Raw genomic sequence first — 19,980 nt, forward strand, 5'->3', positions numbered from 1 at the left:
AACCTACCTCAGGCAAACACAAAGAGCTATGAGCCTCATGTGCAACACCTAGAGAACGTTGCACTTTTTTTGCTTTAGAAGCAGGCCTCTACCTGTCTGCCTGCACCCGCCTCCAGGCTTAGCGACTGCCCTCACTACTGGCACCAACAGGAGCAGTTCCTGGGTTTCATGGCCTGAACCTGGCAGCATGGCACAGACTACAGCAGAGGACTAACTCTGGCCTTGCTTCACTCCCCACCAACTTAGCAGCTGACTGAGATACTTCAGTATTTTGTTATCTAAGGAAGCCACGGACCTCAAGGGGGAAAAGAAAAAAAACAAAACACCCTTCCAGGCAACCACGAGGTAACTTCTAGGTATCAGCAGTCTCAACCTTTGTTACTGTGGCAGGGCTGGCCTGGACGGATTCTTTCAGCAGTTTTACCAGTCAAGCCTACAGATGTCAAATGTAATGAGACTGTCCTGGGTTTTGTGCAGAACTGAACTATCAGGTGGTGAGATGCACAATTTAAGGATCTATTGAAGATATTTCTCATGTTCCAAAGCGAATGCACTAAATCACAATCTGGGGAGTGAGAAATCTTTATCCCAGTGGAACTAGTGAAGTTATTGTGACAAGATTTTATTTTTGATTTTGGACACAGTCCATGTACTAAACCAAGATCAACAATAACTGGTTCCGTGACACATGAGATGATAAAGTGTTACCTGAGACACCACCACAATTTGCCCAGTCTCTGCATCCACAGCTTGAACCACTCCAGTTACTGTCCCATTTCCAATTGCCTCTCCTCTTACAAGGCCAGTGCTGTTCACTGATGCGATCCTCTCATCACTGATGGAGAAAATTATGTTGGACTGAGGTTGAGGGCCTCCTTCTGAAGTAATCTGTAGTTACACAGAGACCAATGCTCATCAACAGATTGCATCCATCACAGCTCTGCTCTAGTTAATATTTGCACAGGGCCAGGGTGCACAATAGAGGGGGTGGCTACTCACAGCTTTCTCTTTGCACAGACTGCACGAGGACAAATGGGTGGGCATCTGTACTTCCCAACAGCACCTAGACCCCCATCTACCTCACACACCAGCACGTGGAGCAGGACCGGTGCATGGGAAGCTGGAAATGGGGACAAGAAGCTACACGCATAAAGGGTTGTTGCAGCACGCATGCTGCATCCCCATGCCAGGGAATTTAAGGAGCAATTCTGCCTCCCTGTATTCCTCGCAGGTGGTGTGACTCTGCTCTGTGCCTTGCTTTGCGTACTTAGCCCATAGCTGTCAGTTTTATATTGGTGACAGGTTTACTGAACACCACAACTCATCCTGGGAGGGCTGGCTTTTCATTCGAGTGAGATAAATATCAAAATATTGTTCTGGCAACATGCTAAAACAGAAAGGTGGTCAAGTGTGAAGATATTCAACTGGCCTCTGTGCTGGAGAGGAGTTCTGGTCTGAATGTAGCTATGATACCAAGCTAAATATCAACATCCACAAAATAATAATAATAATAATAATAATAATAATTAAAAAAATTAAGATAGTATCATGGAAGCAAAGCAGTTAGAACTTCTCTAAGAATGTATTACAACGACTTCTCAAACAGGAATTACAGTGGAACAAATGTAAAAATACCTCACCTGAATCACTGCTCCTATGATCAGGGTAACTTTTCTCGGCAATAGCCTAAATGGAGGAAAGACCTAGAAATGAAAGCACAAACATTTGTGTTGTCACCACTATCTGATTCTGATGAATTATGCCTCCGAACAGCATATACAGGTTTGTGTGGCAACTTCCTTAGCCTGAGCAAACTAAGCCTCTAGAAAGTGCTGTTAACCCAGGTCCTTAGCTATGTTTGCAGAGAAGTACTACTACACTTCTCGAATGCTGTAGGAGATTAGTGTTTGGACACATTTTGGAAATAAAAGGTTTTTTTTCAGGTATTTTACAGGGGAAAAAATGAAGACTGTGCCTGATATAAATGGAAGGGGGCTGGGGGGGGGGGGGGAGCTCCCTTTTTATGGACACCCAGCCAGCCAGCCAGTTCGCTATAAATCCCTCTTGGTAGTTGTTCTCTACTTGCTTTACCTGTAAAGGGTTAAAAAGTCTCCCTACATAGGTAAAATGAAGGGAGTGGGCGGCTGACCAAAAGAGCCAATGGGAAGGCTAGAACTTTTTAAAATTGGGAAAAAACTTTCCCTTTATGTCTGTGTTATTCTCCCGGAGAGCAGAGACAGGGCTGGAACTATGCTGTAAAAAGCTTTGGGCCAGGTATGAAAAATCACCAGATCATACCTAGAAACTACTCATTTGAAATCCCAGATATGTAAGTAGATCAGGAAATGTCTAGGAAGAAGCGATTAGGTTTATCTTTTATTTCTTTATGGCTTGTGGACTCCTCTGTGCTAACGCCAGGTGCTTTTGTTTTGCTTGTAACCGTTAAGCTGGACCTCAAGAGAGCTATCTTGAAGCTTAATCCTTGTAATTGTTTTTTTTTAAATCTAGCAAAAAGCTTAAGTACCAAATGTATTTTCTTTCTTTTTGTTTTTAATAAAATGTACCTTTTTTAAAGGCCAGGATTGAATTTTTGGCCCCTAAGAGGTTTGTGCATATGCTGTTTAATTAGCTGGTGGCAACAGCTGATTTCCTTTGTTTTCTTTCTCAGCTCTTCCCGGGGGAGGGGGAGGGGGGGGTGAAAGGGCTTGAGGGTTGAAGGAATTCCCAAGTGCGCCTTCCTGGGTTTCCAAAGGGGTTTTTTGCACTTGGGTGGTGGCAGCATCTACCTATCCAAAGTCAGAAAAAAGCTGTAACCTTGGGAGTTTAATACAAGCCTGGAGTGGCCAGTATTAATTTTTAGAATCCTTGCAGGCCCCCACCTTCTGCACTCGAAGTGGCAGAGTGGGGAATCAGCTTTGACAGTGCCAAATTACTGTTTTCATACCACTCCGGCCCCACCATAACAAGCATTTCAGATAACATACAATTAGAAATGAAGTTATTTACTTCAATCTGTTGGGGAGCAGAATTGATTTCTTGTCCATTTTTATCAGCGACTGTTGCTGTAAGGCTGGTTTGACCTATGACCGTGCCGTGAACTAGAAAAGCAGCAGTGTGGTCATCAAGAGCTTCATCGAGAGGACTGGAGCAAAAGAAAATACATTAAATTAGGTAGGTCATTGAATGAATTACATTAATAAAAGGGTGACTTAGTGCACAATGGGTTCATTTATCATCTCAAGGAGATTTAGGTGACAAAGTCCTAAGCAGAATAATATGTAGGGATCTCAGTTCAGTATGGAGCAGCAGGAATATTGACTTCTTAACTGCCTGAAGCTGGCGTACCTTTACATCCAGGATGAAGAACTGATAGCACAGCACACGTAAGGATACATCACTGATGCCTGAACCCTAACTAGTCAGAGTACAGAAGGCTTCTGTTTCCACTGATACTAGTTCTTAAACCTTCATCTATTTCCAAGTTAGAAAATATCAAGGGCTTCTAGATGATACGATGATACAGTTCTGTCATTTCTAGAGACTCAGTAACAAACACAATACAATGAGTTGGATACTCTCATACTGATCTCCTGACAGGCATTTATTCACTTCACATCATTTCCACATTCTCTGCTCTTGTGATGCTCAGAATGGAATGAAGTGCTACAGTGCATGACTAAGGCCCTGAATCTGAAAAGTGAATGGGAATTAAATGCTCACGCACTCAGCTGAACTTGGACCTTAAGCATAGCCAGGCCCCACAGAAACTTCTTTCGAGACAAATTTAAAAAAAAACTACGTATACTTTTCTGCCAGCAATTGATTGGGAGTAATAACATGGAGGCTGCATGGAGGCCTTTTTAAAAACATCACCCTTCAAATTCATTCGAATAGTAAGAAAATACTTCTACAATATTACTTTTGCTTCTTCTCCCTATTAGGGAATTGCTTAGAAATTAATGAAAAAAATACCATGAATCGACTTACACCAGCGACACAATCTGTGATGCTGCCCTCAGTTTTAAATCCATGACGGTGAAATATTTAGCCAGAAAAGGTTTCCTCGAGTCATCCAATACTCTAACATAAGCTTTAACGGTTTTCCCAATCTCCACCTGCAATATATATTCACAATCATTGACTTTTTCCCTGAAAAGGTATTTTCAATCATCATTCTTATTTATTGGCATAAATGTCTTTTTACTGTAATGTGTAATAAACTTTTAATACTCTAATAAAAATTTAAGACTGGACCCTGAGGTTCTAGTGTTAAGCAGCCCTCACTGCCAGGCATCATTAGTGTCAAGCGAAATGAATGAATTCAGGTGTTTCAACTGGCATGGGCATAATTCAAACATCCAGAAATATCAACACTTAATTTTGTATAAGATGTACAGGAACTTGCAAGTAAAATGTTTTTTATCTGACATATGGAAAATGACCTTGAAAAAATATATTAGTACAAGAATCACTCTCCCAAACTCTCAGAAAAACAAGACAATGTGAATTAATATTTTTTCAGAAGTATTCATGTATTTTTATTCATAATCATTTGTATTATGGTAATGCCTAGACGCATCAATTGATCATGGATCAATTGAGCTACGGGCTAGGCAGATACATAATAAGAATTGGCTTCTGCCCTGACGTGCTTACAATCTAGATAGACAAGCTTGGGAGGGGAAACTATGGTACAGAGGAGTGAAGTGACCTGTTCAAGGTCACACAGTGGCAGAGAGGGGAACAGAACCCCAGTCACAGCCCAGTGCCGTAACTACCACACCATGCTACTTCTCATGTACCTCAGCCTTACATTAATAATCAGCACAAAAACCGATGACATTCTGAGACCGTCAACAATCCTGGCTGTTGAAAAAATACAAACCTTGTCAACAACTCGGACATACAGTTCTTGTATATCAGATACATAGATTTCAGCTTTAGCTGGAGCAGGGAAAGTCAGACACAAGTCATGAATCATTAGCGTTAAGGTTCCTGGAAATAAAGGATACACCTAAAATGCCAAAAGAAAAAACTATTAGTTGATGCACATTTTTTATGTATTTTAATTTGGGTTTTCTTGAGGACAAAACTTATTTTCCTTATAGTACAGATCAAGTTGGACCCTGAATTCTTGGACATAAACAAGTTTCTTTATCTCAAAGGATCAGGCAAACAGATATTTTACCCACTGAAGCAAAAGTAAAGCTGCAAAATGTATGTAAGCAATCTCATATCACTGAGGTAGTGTAAATGGCTTCTGGCAACAATTTCAGTAATGAACCCTAATATGGGGATAGCCTGGGGTCCTGTATTCTCATGCTATGAGGAGGACAAAAAAAACACAAACAAACCACAAATCATCTGGAGCAATAAACACTTTTCTTGGGGTGGAGAGGGAAGGAAGACTAACTTTCAAACCAGTAGCACGGCACCTACAGTATTCAGAATCTTACCTTACATCATCACGGGAGCTACGTTGTAACTGAGGTTGGAAAAGCCATCATTTTGCCCATTGTAACTGCACTTGACTAAGTTTGCTTCACATTATGCAAAAGAATTCCATGTTTAAATAAAGACAATAATTACCAGGTAGCTTTTGAAGTTGAATTTAATTTACAAAAGTACTTTATTTGGCATCATTAGACTACTCCACGTGGTCCTGCCCTACTGATATTCAGTACAGCCACTCTGACATTTCAGACTGGTGAATGCCACCTTCCTAAGAAGACTGGAGTGCATTCTGCTAGTTCTGCAACCAGAAACGAAAGAAAATCCACAAGAAATATGGATTTTTCACTGAAGTAGAGCAGGCAGATTGAACTAAGTCTATATTTTTAACAGGTAAAATGTCTGATGTATTTAAAAAAAAAAAAACAGTATTTTTAATCATACAGGTAGTTAAAACAAAAGGTTACTCATTTCATGCAGTAACTGTGGTTCAAGCAACCCTATGGGTGCTCCACTCAGCTGCGCATGCACCTCTGGAGGCCTTGAGCAGAGATTTTCTGTTAGCCGTGTTCATTTGGCCTGCGCATTTGCTCTATACAATCTCATGTTGCACTCCTAGGGTATATCGGGCTGCGTGGGTAAACCGCCCTATCTGAACATCCAACAAGAACATTTCAGAGCAGAGGGGAAGGATAGCAGGTAGTGGGGCTTTTAAATATTGGGTTTTTTAAATACATCAAACATTTTACCCTTTAAAAATATAGACTTAGTTCAACCTGTTGCTGGAAGTGAGGAATAGGTCCACCGATATAAGTCCCAATCTCTGGGATATCCCATGCAGGATCTGAGCATCCAACTCCCATTTGTAGTCTTGGGAGAAGTGCCTGCTGAGCATATCGGCTGTGACATTCTGGAATCCAGGAAGGTAAATGGCGAAGATCTGAATCTGATGGGCTACACACAAGTTCCATAACTTTTTAACTTTGGCACAGAGGGAGGGGGATCTTGCGCCTTCCTGTTTGTTGATATAGAACATGCAAGCCACATTGACCATCATCATTCTGACCGATTTGCCCTTAACGAGGTGAAGGAACTGAAGATAGGGCAGTCAAGAATCGCTGAGTTCCAACAAGTTGATATGGAGAGTGGTTTCCCAAGGTGACCATCTGCACTGAGCTGTCAGCATGTTGAGGTGCGCTCCCCACCCTAACAGTGATGCTTCCATTGTCACAGTTACTGTTGGAGCGAATGAAAGGGATGCCTGCACAGACATTGCACTGATTTTTCCACCAATCCAGGAAGTTCTTCACCTGGAGGGGAACCATAACTTGTAGGTTGAGGGCCAAAAACCAATCTCCTGCCTCTAGAGAAGGGATTATAGCTGCCAGAGTCACCATCTGGAACTTTTGAGACATTGCAAATTTGTTTAGTTGTCTTAGATGTAAGATCAGGCTCCACCCTTCTTTGGTACAAAAAAATATTTTGAGTAAAATACTTTCTCTCTGTGAGGGGAGGGGGTCTTGTTGTGTGAAAGGGGTCACCAGTACAAAAGTTTGAGAATCACTGCTCTAAAAGTTGGGAGGTGGCCATATGGTTGCAGCTTACAAACTAGAGATAAGGGAGGAGATGAGCCCTTGACCAATCTGTCAAAATTGCTATTTTGATTACGATTGGGTGCTAGCTGAAGGAGGGTAGGAAGCTCTTTTACTCTGGATTCTCTGTCTTTTTCTAGTAGGTTGGGTATGTGACAGGTTTGGTCACAGAGACCCCCTTGGGACTGTCACCTGATGTGCTGAAACTACCTCTGAGCTCGTTTTCCCTGTCAGCTTCGGACTCCAGAACCCTGCCTTGTTGAGCCAGACACGTTAGTCTGCTGCAACACAGACCCAGGGTCTGAACCATGTCCCCAAAGATGCAGGCTTTAACTGAAAACCACTCAGCAGGTACTCCTGTCTCCAGCACCCAGACCCCCAGCTCCCAATGGAATCCAAACCCCAAATAAATCCGTTTTACTCTGTATAAACGTATACAGGGTAAACTCATAAATTGTCCGCCTTCTATAACAGTGACAGAGAGATATGCACAGCTGTTTGCTTCCCCAGGTATTAATCACTTACTCTAGGTTCAATAATAAACAAAAATGTGATTTTATTAAGAATAAAAAGTAGGATTTAAGTGGTTCCAAGTAATAACAGACAGAACAAAGTAAGTCACCAAATAAAATAAAGCAAAACCACGCATAATACATTAAGAAACTGAATACAGGTAAATCTCACCCTCAGAGATGTTCCAATAAGCTTCTTTCACAGACTAGACGCCTTCTTAGTCTGGGCCCAATCCTTTCCCCAGAACAGTTCTTGTTAGTTCCAGCTCAGGTGGTAACTAGGGGATTTCTCATGACTGCTGCCCCCTTTGTTCTTTTCCACCCCCTTTTACATCTTTGGCACAAGGTGGGAATCCTTTGTCTCTCTCTGGGTTCCCACCCTTCCTTCTAAATGGAAAAGCACCAGGTTTAAGATGGATTGCAGTATCATGTGACATGTTCACATGTCCTGTGAGACTTCATTACTCATTGGCTGGCACCTACGTATACAGGAAGGCTTACAAGTAAACAGAACCATTTACAATTGTTCCAGTTAATGGGAGCCATCAAGATCCTAAGCCACCATTAATGGCCCACACTTTGCATAACTGCAATAGGACCTCAGAGTAATACTCCATATTTCTAGTTTTAGATACAAGAATGATACATTCATACAAATAGGATGAGCATACTCAGTAGAGTATAAGCTTTGTAATGATACCTTACAAGAGACCTTTTGCATAAAGCATATTCCAGTTACATTATATTCACACTCATAAGCATATTTCCATAAACATATGGAGTGCAACGTCACAGGGTGGTTTTCTGAAAACCAGAGAAGTGAACTGGGTGTGATCTGTGGGGAGTTTGAGACCTGCTAAATCTCCTCTTGCTTATAGGGGTGTATATTCCCAGAGATATCAACATGGCCCTGCAGTCCTGCGTGTGCAGGGACTTTTCCATAGTTCCTGAGAAGAGCTTCTGACCATCAAACAGGAGATCCTGGGACCTATTCTGAACCTCTCTTTCTCTCTCACAAAACCCAACAACTGGAGCCACAATGCCTTGGGCACGACAACTGCTGTGGAGATGGATCTAGTGCAGAGGTGGGCAAACGTTTTGGGCCGAGGGCCACATCTGGGTGGGGAAATTGCATGCAGGGCCAGGGCAGGGGGTTGGGGTGCTGGAGGGAGTGCGGGATGTGGGAGGGGGTGCGGTGTGCAGGAAGGGGCTCAGGGAAAGGGATTGGGGCAGAAGAGAGGTGCGGGGTGTATGAGAGGGCTCAAGGAAGGGGGTTGGGGTGCAGGGGGGGGGTTGGGCTCCGGGGTGGCAGTGGCGCGCACCGGGGCCAGAGCAGGCTCCCTGCACGCCTGCCCTGTCCCCGGCCCCGCGCCGCTCCAGGAAGCACTGCGGTCCTGGGGGGGTGGGGGGAAGGGCTCTGCATGCGCTGCCCTTGCAGCGCCTCCAGGTAGCTCCCCCAAAGCTCCCATTGGCCGCGGTTCCCCGTTCCCGGCCAATGGGAGCTGTGGGGGGCGGTGCCTGGAGGCAAGGGCCCAGGGGCTGCAGGGACGTCGGGCCGGCCACTGTGGAGAGTGGCGCGGGGCCCGTGGTGCCATGGGGGGCAATCCCGTGGGCTGGATCCAAAGCCCAGAGGGGCCGTAGTTTGCCCACCCCTGATCTAGTGGCAGCATCTGCGGCATCCAAGCATGCTTGGAGAGAGGTTCTGGCTAAAAGATGACCATCCTTAATGATGGCCTGTAAGTTCTCTATGCTCCTGTGGAAGATGTTCAATAATGGATGCAGACTTGTTTTCATTTGTATAGTCCTTGTTGGCCATGATTGACTGATTGATTGTGATCCGAAATTGGAGGGTTGTGGATGAGCAGACCTTCCATCCAAAAAGGTCTACCCTTTTCTGGTCCTTGTCATAAAAGGAGTAGACCTGGCATAGTGCTGTCTACAATGCTCGTTTTCAGCATCCAGCACCAGGGAATTAGGTGGGGGGTGGGAGAACAAAAATTCTGAGTCCCGGGGGAGAACGTAATAGTTCTTATCTGCCCATTTACAAGTTGGTGGTATGATGGCAGGAGTTTGCCACACAGTCTTTGACGGATCCAGGAGCACTTCATTAAAGGGTAGCGCAACCCAGCTGGATGTCGCTGACTGCAAAATGGAGTCAGGAGCTCGTGATGTGAGTCTTTAACCTGAAGGGAGGCTGCCATTCTCTTCACAGGGTCCTGGAATTTATTAAAATTGTCAGCCCTTGATGGTGGTGGAGGCATGACTGCCTTTGTCCAGAGATGAAGATGAAATAGGGGTTTGAGGTGTAGCCTCTGTTTGCCCTAGCCTCCTGTTCCTCAAAGGTCTCCTTATGTTGGGTGTTTGGTTAAGGAGACTGTGTGACTCTAGTTTCCTGGACCATTGGAGCTGGAGGTATGGCAAACTGTTACAGATATGCTGCCCAAGATCCCAAGATGGCCACTGGGGAGGCCCATACAGGAGAGGGGCTAGTACCCAGGAGTGATCCCACCATGACAAATATGGGCGAGGGTCTTTGTCAAAGTATGAGTTCCTATAATAATGTGGAGGAAAACCCCACACTGATAAGGACGAGACTGAATGTCTCCTTCATCCTCCTCAACATCCTCCAATTGGGTGAAAAGAAAGGAGAAAAGAAAGGAGAATCTGCAGTACTGGGAAGCACTGGTAATTTGGAGACCAGGGTCATGGTAAAGAGAGTCATTGGTACCCATAAGCAGGGGGGATTCCAGCTCATCTAACACTGACAAGTCCCCAGAGTAATGGAATTCCTGCAGTAGCAAGTGGCTCGGTACCAACTCAGCAGTTGACTTGGACTGTACCACTGGTTTGGAGTGCACAGGCACTGGGGACAAAGGCACATGCTTTGATTTTGTCAGTACAGATGGAGCTGAATGGGAAGGCACCATTGGTAAGTCTGAAATAGATGGTCCTAATCTGGAAGCAGATGGTATCAAGGCCCTGCCAGCACCATGTTTCTCCAAAGTGCTCAAGGATCTCCCTGTTCTGCTGGTACTGGAGAAGTGTCTTTCACCTTCATGGTACCAAGTTGAGAGGTCAAGACCTCCGATACCATAGACCCAACAGAGATCAGGGCTTCTTGGGAGCTGGCTCCTTGTGGTGGGAGACAGAGCCGCTCTTCTTTGAAGCCTTCCCTGAGACCTCTGAGATCTTCGCCTTTTTAGGCAAGATCTTAGCCAAAGTTGAAGGGATACTGGCTCTGCCTGGAGGCCAACATATGGGGCAGGGAGGTGGTCTCATAACCTGACTCGGAAGCAGGTTGAAGGGAGTGCTCCTTCATCAGCTGTTTGGTCTCCTGAATCTTCTGAACTCTAGATTTTAGAGCCAGGAAAAAGGTACACTTTTGGGAGATCTGACTCTCCCAAGCAACAGGTATACTTAGAGTAGCCGTCGCTGATCGGGATAGCCTCCCGAAAAGAGCTGCAGTGTTTGAAACCTCGTGAGCCAGGCATGCCCAGCCAGGCCAAATAAGCTCCCCAGAGGAAATGGGGAAGAATTAAAATGAGGAGAGGAAAAATGGAAACCTCTCATAACAACCTAATTCTATCCTAACAACAATTAACACTAACTAGAAACACTAAACTAACTAAACAACAGCTATAAAATAGGCTGAGATATGCATGAGGTGGACATACTAGAGCTCTGTCTCAGGCCAAGGTGGCAGAGAAGGAACTGAGAGCAGTTAGCCTGCACAACCCTATATACACCCTCAGAATGTGGCATAAAGCTGTATAGAGCACCTCTGCAGGCCGAACCGACATTGCTAATGGAAAATCTCCAATCAAGGGCTCGAGAGGCATTTGTGCACCTGAAGTGGAGCACCCACAGGGACACTACTCAAAGAACAGATCTTGTTTCATTTATTTCACAAGGCCTCCTCACTGCTCACCCCTAAAGTCTACCATTCCAAGATGAAATGAAATTCATACGAACACATCAGGCATAGTATTCCTATAGCCACATGGGAGATCTGACTGAAGAGATTTTAAGAACCGAGACCAACTGCATAAACTTCAAAAATAAATTCAGCTTCTTAGAATAACAAAACATTTTTCCCCTCTAGCTGACAGTCTCCCTGTGAAAGTATTGCAAACTCCCTCTTTCTACAGCTATAGAGATGTTTTATCAATACATACCACCAACAATGAAGAACAGTCATCTCTGACATCTCTAATATTCAATTAATTCTATTAGTTTTGTCGAATTTGTTGCCATTTACAAAGAATTCTGCATGTTAAGTCATGGCATTAACATTCCTCCCCTCCCCCCAATAAAGAATATGATGCATATATATTATTGTTCATTGCAGATAACTCCTCATTCAAATGTATCATCGATGGATGAAATCAAGCATAGCTGCAGAGTAATACTTAATGCATCTTCTTCTGGGTGACTACCGGTATATCAAATCCCTGTAGAAAGTGGGCCTGATACTTAAACAGACCTTTTCCATCTTTAGTTACAATACTGTTATCCTTTTGAAGTTAGAAAATATTACAGCTTTCTCCCTTAGCATTATTAGAAGAATCTGAAGATTTTACAAACATCTTTGCTAACCTAAAACAAATATTATAATGTCACTGCTGTAATCAACTTATCTTTTATATATGTTATTTCTGAACAATTTTGTGTTTTCATAACACTTTAATGATAGGAGAGTTTACTATAGATATTTTTATCACCTTAGAATCCTTTGCTGTTACTGCTTCCTGAAGTCTAGTATAAAGATATAAACCTTTATCCTGTCACTAAGATTAACTGATTGTCTGTTTGACCATTCCTATAGGAGTGCTGCTTATGCAAGTAGGGATGTTAGATGTAACAACATTTTGGTTATGGTAACAACCCAGCTAGTTTCAGTTGTTTTCATTCAAACCTCTCGAGAATGGACAGTTTATCTGAGCTGCAAGGGCATTCGGAGCATTAATATAAACTCCACTTGTGCTCAAGTGCATGCTATGTGGCCTGCGTTCTTAACCAGGGTGCAGCAACTTTAGTTTTGCAAGGTCTCTGTGTATTTATGAGTACAGTTCTGCAAAATTACTCATTTGGGCTTAAAAGTATTTGAGAGCAAATTTCTATTATTGGCAAAGTTTACAAGCCTCATTCAGGCTTGAATTTGTAATCTATATACCGGCTCCCCACCCCTTCCTCAAAACAACAAACCCATACGATGTATCATAATTTGTCTATTTACTCCACCAATGGTGGTAATTTAAATTTGCACAACCCTAATATTGATTTGTAGCCTCTAGTCTCACTCATACTGAGGCGCGTGCTGACTTCCCTCATGAGTCTCTTTAACCTTATGTAATGTTTCCAAGGTCCACTGACTTTCAACAGTCCCTGCAGAAGGAAGTTTCTTACCCTACGCAGGGGTTCTCAAACTAGGGGTTGGGACCCCTCAGGGGGTCATGAGGTTATTACATGGGGGGGTCGCGAGGTGTCAGCCTCCACCCCAAACCCCGCTTTGCCTCCAGCATTTATAATGGTGTTAAATATATAAAAAAGTGTTTTTAATTTATAAGGGGGGGGAGGGTCACACTCAGAGGCTTGCTGTGTGAAAGGGGTCACCAGTACAACAGTTTGAGAACCACTGCCCTACAGTAACTGGAGTTCTTTGAGATGTTGTAGTCACTGTTGATCCCACTCTGGGTAAGCACCTGCTTCACACATGTAGAACTGGATTCTTTTGAAAACCACTGTCCATCAGGGCCACCCTGTGCCTCTTCATGGTCCCATTCGAGGTTATGAAGGGAGGGCAGAATGACCCTGCCCCAGTTCCCTCTCAATTCGCAGCCCACGTTGCTGAGAAGTGGGGATGGAAGGAGAGTGGTGGGAGTCATGGTCTGATAACATCTTGAAGAACCACTCACTTTCACAGACCTTGGGAGGCAGGCCAGTCCTCGCCCACAGACAACCCGCCAACCTTAAGCATATTCTCACCAGCAACCACGCACCGCACCATAACAACTCTAACTCAGGAACCAACCCATGCAACAAACCTCGATGCCAACTCTGCCCACATATCTACACCAGCAGCACTATCACAGGACCTAACCAGATCAGCTACAACATCACCGGCTCATTCACCTGCACGTCCACCAATGTTATATATGCCATCATGTGCCAGCAATGCCCCTCTGCTATGTACATTGGCCAAACTGGACAGTCACTACGCAAGAGGATAAATGGACACAAGTCAGATATCAGGAATGGCAATATACAAAAACCTGTAGGAGAACACTTTAACCTCCCTGGCCACACAATAGCAGATGTTAAGGTAGCCATCTTACAGCAAAAAAACTTCAGGACCAGACTCCAAAGAGAAACTGCTGAGCTCCAGTTCATTTGCAAATTTGACACCATCAGATCAGGATTAAACAAAGACTGTGAATGGCTATCCAACTACAGAAGCAGTTTCTCCTCCCTTGGTGTTCACACCTCTACTGCTAGCAGAGCACCTCACCCTCCCTGATTGAACTAACCTCGTTATCTCCACACTGATTTATACCTGCCTCTGGAGATTTCCATTACTTGCATCTGAAGAAGTGAGGTTCTTACCCACGAAAGCTTATGCTCCCAATACTTCTGTTAGTCTTAAAGGTGCCACAGGACCCTCTGTTGCCAGTAACATAATTTCTAGATCATGGGCAAAATGTAGCATGACACAGACTGTTTTATCATGGAAAGGAGAAGGACAAAACACTCATGAAGTTCAACTCTGGACCCCTCCATGAAGGTCTCATTTATCTGGGAAGCATTTAGGCTGGGATTTACAAAACCACTCAAACTGACATGGACTTCCACGAGAGCAGAGTTAGGCCAGTACCAAGCACATCTGAAAATCTCAGCTTTAGACCTCAACGAACAGCACTACAGAAAGTCTCAGAACAGCTCTATAAAAAGGAAGAACAGATTTTAAACAGCAACTATAAATATTTAAATCTGACAAATTTACTTTGTTTGTTTGTTTGTTTTAAAGGACAAAAATGCTTGTACCGGATAAGTCATTTATATTGTAGGAGGAGACCTACTACGATAACAAAAACAAATTAGCACAAATAAAATACCTGGAAAATCTTCTACAATCAGAGACATTACAAGAAAACACTTAATCCAGAAAGAGCATTTACTGTCAAATGTTAGTGTCAAGTCTTTCCTTATGTCCTTGCCATGCGAAACTAAGTAAACTCCTCCGCTGTTTCCTAACCAAAAGGATGGACAATATAGATCTTGACCATAAAGAGTGCAAGAAACTACTCACTAGATCTTGCTGTCAAATGTGGTGTGATAATAGAAAATGGAAAGGCACCAACAGGAAAGAAAATCAAAGGATTTTTACAATCTCTTAGTAAGTGCTTCCCTTCTCTTTATAATTTGTTAACAGTACAATTTATTACGAATCATAACACGCTGTTATCTCTCACCATACCAAAAAGGCAACACTGAACAATGAGATTAGCATACTCAGATCATTAAAATAAATACACTGAAGTATTATTCTACTCACCAAAGCAATGCCTCGAGCTTCCTGATAAGCCACTTTTACAACATTTATAATACTGGTGTTGATGAAAAAATACCCAGAACCCTCTTTGATGAGGAGCTCTGCCTGCAAAAAGGAAAAGCACGTGGGATTACATCTTTTTAGTACATTGCCAAAATTGTAAAACACTTACTCTCTGAGCGTTTGTGACACTCCACCTCCCCCCACATATAAATTAAAATAATTAGTAAGAAGATTCTTTACCTTGACATCAGGATGATTGTAGATTGTAACATCACTAGGACTCACTTTCACATCTTCTACAAGTATCAGCTCAATGGTGGCAGACACAGGGATAAGAGGTTCATACTGAAAGGAATAATGCAAATTATTGATCAATTGGGATAGCACGCAATTAAAAGCCAAAGGAGAGTCAGTTACTCCTCTATGTAGGGAAGGATGGATTACCTAGATACGTAAATGGACAACGGAAGTGGAGATTAGGTAACAGAATGTCTCCAACGATCAAGATACAGATGGAGTTGCTTATCTGTTATGTATGCAGAGGTACACAACGCATGCTGCACTGTTCTGCATTATGCCCCAAAATGCAAGACAAAGAGCATAGGCCTGTGCATTAAGAGCTTGGAAGGATTAATTTATGATGATTGACATACATGTGTAGGGTTTATTAGATCACCAGAGACATTTTGGAGGCCTGATGTTACAAGTTTAGATAGAATTCAGTCTTTCTTGTCCTTCCACATTTCCTTTTCGGAATTACACATAAGTTATCCACAAAAATCAACAAATAAAATAAAATCAACCCACAATTACTTGCAAGTACATAACCGCTATACAAAATTGTACTACAGAATCTGGTTTAATCATTTGATCCCAATGATGTTAAGCAGGAAAAATGCAGAGCTGCCTTTTCAGGGGAAGTTAGTATTATATCCCCATGCAAGCCAATTAGTTAAATTATTTTGCTCAATATAGAGAGGGATGTCATCCACAATGAAACACTTGGGTGCTTTACTTAAAGAGAGGACAGTCAGTCAAGACATCTTAATTAGCATAGCTATTAACAAGATATTTGTTTTGGGGTTTTTTGTTTTTAAGAAAAAAACAAAACAAAACAAAAAGAAGTGCCAGCTTTCTTTGCCATAATGTTCATGCTGCAACAGGAATGAGCAAACAAATCAGTATTTTCTGTCATTTAAATTACTGATGTATGTGTCTGGATACCAGAAACTGGCTGTGTAACCAATCTTTGCCTTGGCAAAATACAGGTTTCTCCCAGATCTGGAATTCAAAATGAATGAAAGCCAAAAGCTGGTACCTTAGAGGTGTGTGAAGTCATTTTGTGTGGGTGTTTTATGGAAAGGATAGCCCAAGAAATTAGTCCTGCATATTTTGGGAGGGAAATGTAGAATTTTCCAAACTCGAAGAAAAATTCTACAAAGTCACTATTTCTAGGTATCTGTCGATCTCTCAGACTGCCTACCTGATGTTTGGTGTTGAAATGATGAAATATAGGGCAACTGTTATTTGTTTGTCTTAAAATAAGGTAGAATTTGAAGGATCATATAGTAATACCAGGGTACTATTACATTCCACTTTCCTTACAGGAATTATAGAAGAGGGACTGAATAGGTCAGGGGGAAAAGAGACACAGACCCATTCACCCTCTATGTCAATTTAAATCTAGTTCTGTGTAATCATGAACAAAAAGAATCATTACCATCAGATGGTTTCCAAGAGTTGGTTTCAGTCTAATTCCTAGTTGGGCACATGCCCACATGATACAAAACAACTTCCCAACTGGAACGAATTGGGATCCTTGCTGGCAATCTCAGTGCAGAGCCAAGGACTGAATGGCAATTCTGATTATCCTCCCACTCCTACAGGATCTCACCTCCAGAGCAGAGCTGGGCATACTGACAAAGCAGGGAGGAATTCACATGACTGCTGTCCAAATGTATGTTATAAGCTAAGATAACTTCAGTCTCCTGGGCAATAAATTCTGCACTTTGCTTGAATCCTACATGCACCTACGCCCCTAGCAGGGTTTTCAAAGAACCACTTAGAAAATATTTTTAGCAAAGCCCTAACGCAGTTTATTCTATTTTACACAAGTAATTAGACCTCCAAGACAAACGATATGTGATGCAGGGTTCTTTTGGCTTGTTTGGATTTGGTTTTTGTAAATTAGTAACTTGCTCTGTACAAGTCCTAGCCGATCCCACAAGGAAATGCTCACAACCCTCCCTTCTCCAGTTTAAAAATATGTATTTTTCAAAAATTAGGTCACTAATTTGAGTCAGACTTCACCGCTTATTGAGACTGCTTTTTGCTGCCACCCTTCTGTGTGTTTATAAAATGTCTACTTAGTTAAGCATTTTAAGGCAGATACTATGGCTCTTTATATATCTATATACATCCCCTAGCTAGCACATGGCTGGTACTATACAAATAATAACCTCACTGCTCTAAAAGACACAAGTCAAGTCGAACTACAGAGATACAGTCTGACAATCATCAATGTGTCAGAGTTGTAAAGGCTGAAACTTTCTGTTCTATTTTGCAACTAAATCCTAAATACAGTCGTTTCCCCAATGACAGTTGTATCAAGCAAATGGTTGCTTTAGTGAAGGACAACCTGACAAAGCTTCACTAATCCATAAAAAACCCTGAATCAAAGAAAATGAAGAGAAATAAAGTATGAAAATTCTTTATAATCCTTTTATCCAGATTGTGAAAAAAGAACCAGTTATATTTAAGGTAGGTAAATAACTAAGAATAAAGAAAAATAAAACAACTGGGGCCCCTAACAAATAGATTGATGTGGTTCTGTCTTGGGAAAATGCTAATAAAGGGTTATCTTATTATTTTTAAACTCATTAAGCATAATGCAGCAAGGAAATGAATATATAGGGCAGTCCTCATTAGGGCACTATGGGAAAAGCAGAGAGTAAATTATACTTCAAAGTACCGGTATATTCACTTTAGCTGCACTGAGATGAGACTGCTGGTATCCTGTCGCAGTAGCGGAGACAGCAGTTGTTCCAGACTCACGATGAACTAGAACAGTTTGCAAGCCTGAAACAAAAACAAAGTGACAGATTTACAACAGGAAAAGCTGTTTACTAAATTTCAGCTTAAAGCACTCCCAATGAAGTCATATTAATCAGGCTGCGGGGAAGAAGGAGAGGGGAGGTTATGGCCATTTAAAATTAATGCTCAACATCTTTTCCACTTTTATTTTATACATTTTTAAACAGCCAAGGATTTTTTTTTTTTTACATGCAGATTTCTCTTGGAAAAATTTCACACCATTAGAAAACAAGCTTTAAAAAATTAAAGGTGATTGAATGTTTTGCGGGTCAGATTATGGAACTCCATTTTCTTGGCTCTAGCATAAACATCACTAATTGTAATTAACCCAGTCTTCCTCCAAACAACATAGTGCTTAATCTTAACTGATCTGTACCATGCATTTTCTTCTGACCACTTCCATCCTCTTTTAGAGACAGCTCCATCGGCATACTGGGCTCAATGTTGGCTAAGGAAACTTTTGTTGATTCCCAGTTAATACCAAGAGAACTGAAATTATCAAATTTACGCCCCTGCTGGTCAAAAGCAGCCAAGTCCAATACTGGATTGCGATAGTTTGAAACAGGAACCTGAAAAGGAAAAAAAAAAAAAATTTTGGACTGGAAACTGAAGAGATGCTAGGATCCCTTTGATCCCTGAAAAACAGTTACATGCAGCAGAATGGCAACTTTCGAACAAAGACATCACCTTGTTGATTTCAATGAGATTTTTAAGGTAAAGTTTTGTCATTAGAACATTTCATAAGAAAAGTAATGGTAAACCAATATTAGATTGTACTTCAACTTTTTTTGTGTGCCAATGAGTCTACTTATAAAACACTTGAGAGGTCTCTGGATTCTGAAAAATGAAAGAGGTCTGGAGATATTAACTTGCTATTACACACAAGATGCATTTCAGGGTTATAAATCTTTCAAAGGGCTACTAATGATATCATAAACTTCAAGTCTGATGCCTGAGGATCAACAGTGACAACAGTTCAACCCAAAACTGTTTTATAACATGTTAAAATATCTACCTCAAGACATTAAAAAAGACAACAAAGAAAATATATATAGTTACACATAAAGGCAAAACTTCTAATTTTGTGAAACTAAAATGTTTTGTACTTATGAATGCTGATGCTAGGATGCCATGAATGTCACATGCTAGCAGGGGAGCACAAAGTTTTACTCATTTGGATGATGGAGTCATATGTCCTTAACATAGGCATAACCACCAAATAAACATTGCCTATGTATTCTGGGACAGATTTTCAAGCATGCATGCACTTTTACATACGCCCAAATTCAATGCACAACACTCTCTCCCATGCTAATTCATGCACGCATGTAGGTATTTGTACACAAACAGTTGCGCCTATACAAGTTAGGCACATGTGCGTACTCGCAAGCATTTTAAAATCTGGCTCTATCGATACAATAAACGTGGACTATCCAGATTAGAATCAAAGGGTATGAGGAACAACTGTTGTACCCAGAAAGAGTTGTCAAAGACATATTTTTGTTTAAAGTCAGATAAACAGCATAGCTGACCTGCATTTTGTTTACACTAAGTTTTCAAACAAAAATACAAAACAAGGATGTTATCAAATACACACCAAGAACTGGGAGGTCAGAAGAAGGGAACAGAACAGAATCAAATATTGCAAGAAACCCATGCAAAGCAGAGAGTACATACAAGGGAGGAGTTCCTCTGTCCTTATCCCAGATGACCCATGAAATCCTAGGTCACTCCAGAGGCCCTCTGACAGGGGCACTTGGAGGTCAGAGGACATGACCCA

The 19,980-nt window shown here is 42.0% G+C and overlaps 1 protein-coding gene across 1 annotated transcript in view; it reads right to left on the reverse strand.

Annotated features, from left to right (window-relative positions):
- Positions 1–19,980, reverse strand: part of NUP210 (nucleoporin 210) — a 117,098-nt gene that overhangs the window by 31,051 nt on the left and 66,067 nt on the right. Inside the window, exons 17-25 of the mRNA XM_065408226.1 lie at positions 18,577–18,769; positions 18,079–18,185; positions 15,348–15,452; positions 15,108–15,209; positions 4,886–5,014; positions 3,988–4,115; positions 3,007–3,142; positions 1,641–1,703; positions 709–888 (exon numbers count right to left, since the gene is read on the reverse strand). Of these exons, the coding sequence (XP_065264298.1) occupies positions 709–888; positions 1,641–1,703; positions 3,007–3,142; positions 3,988–4,115; positions 4,886–5,014; positions 15,108–15,209; positions 15,348–15,452; positions 18,079–18,185; positions 18,577–18,769 (1,143 nt within the window). The remainder of the gene's footprint in view (positions 1–708; positions 889–1,640; positions 1,704–3,006; positions 3,143–3,987; positions 4,116–4,885; positions 5,015–15,107; positions 15,210–15,347; positions 15,453–18,078; positions 18,186–18,576; positions 18,770–19,980) is intronic.

Source organism: Emys orbicularis, chromosome 7 (genome assembly GCF_028017835.1).
Source record: "Emys orbicularis isolate rEmyOrb1 chromosome 7, rEmyOrb1.hap1, whole genome shotgun sequence".
Taxonomy (NCBI): Eukaryota; Metazoa; Chordata; order Testudines; family Emydidae; genus Emys; species Emys orbicularis.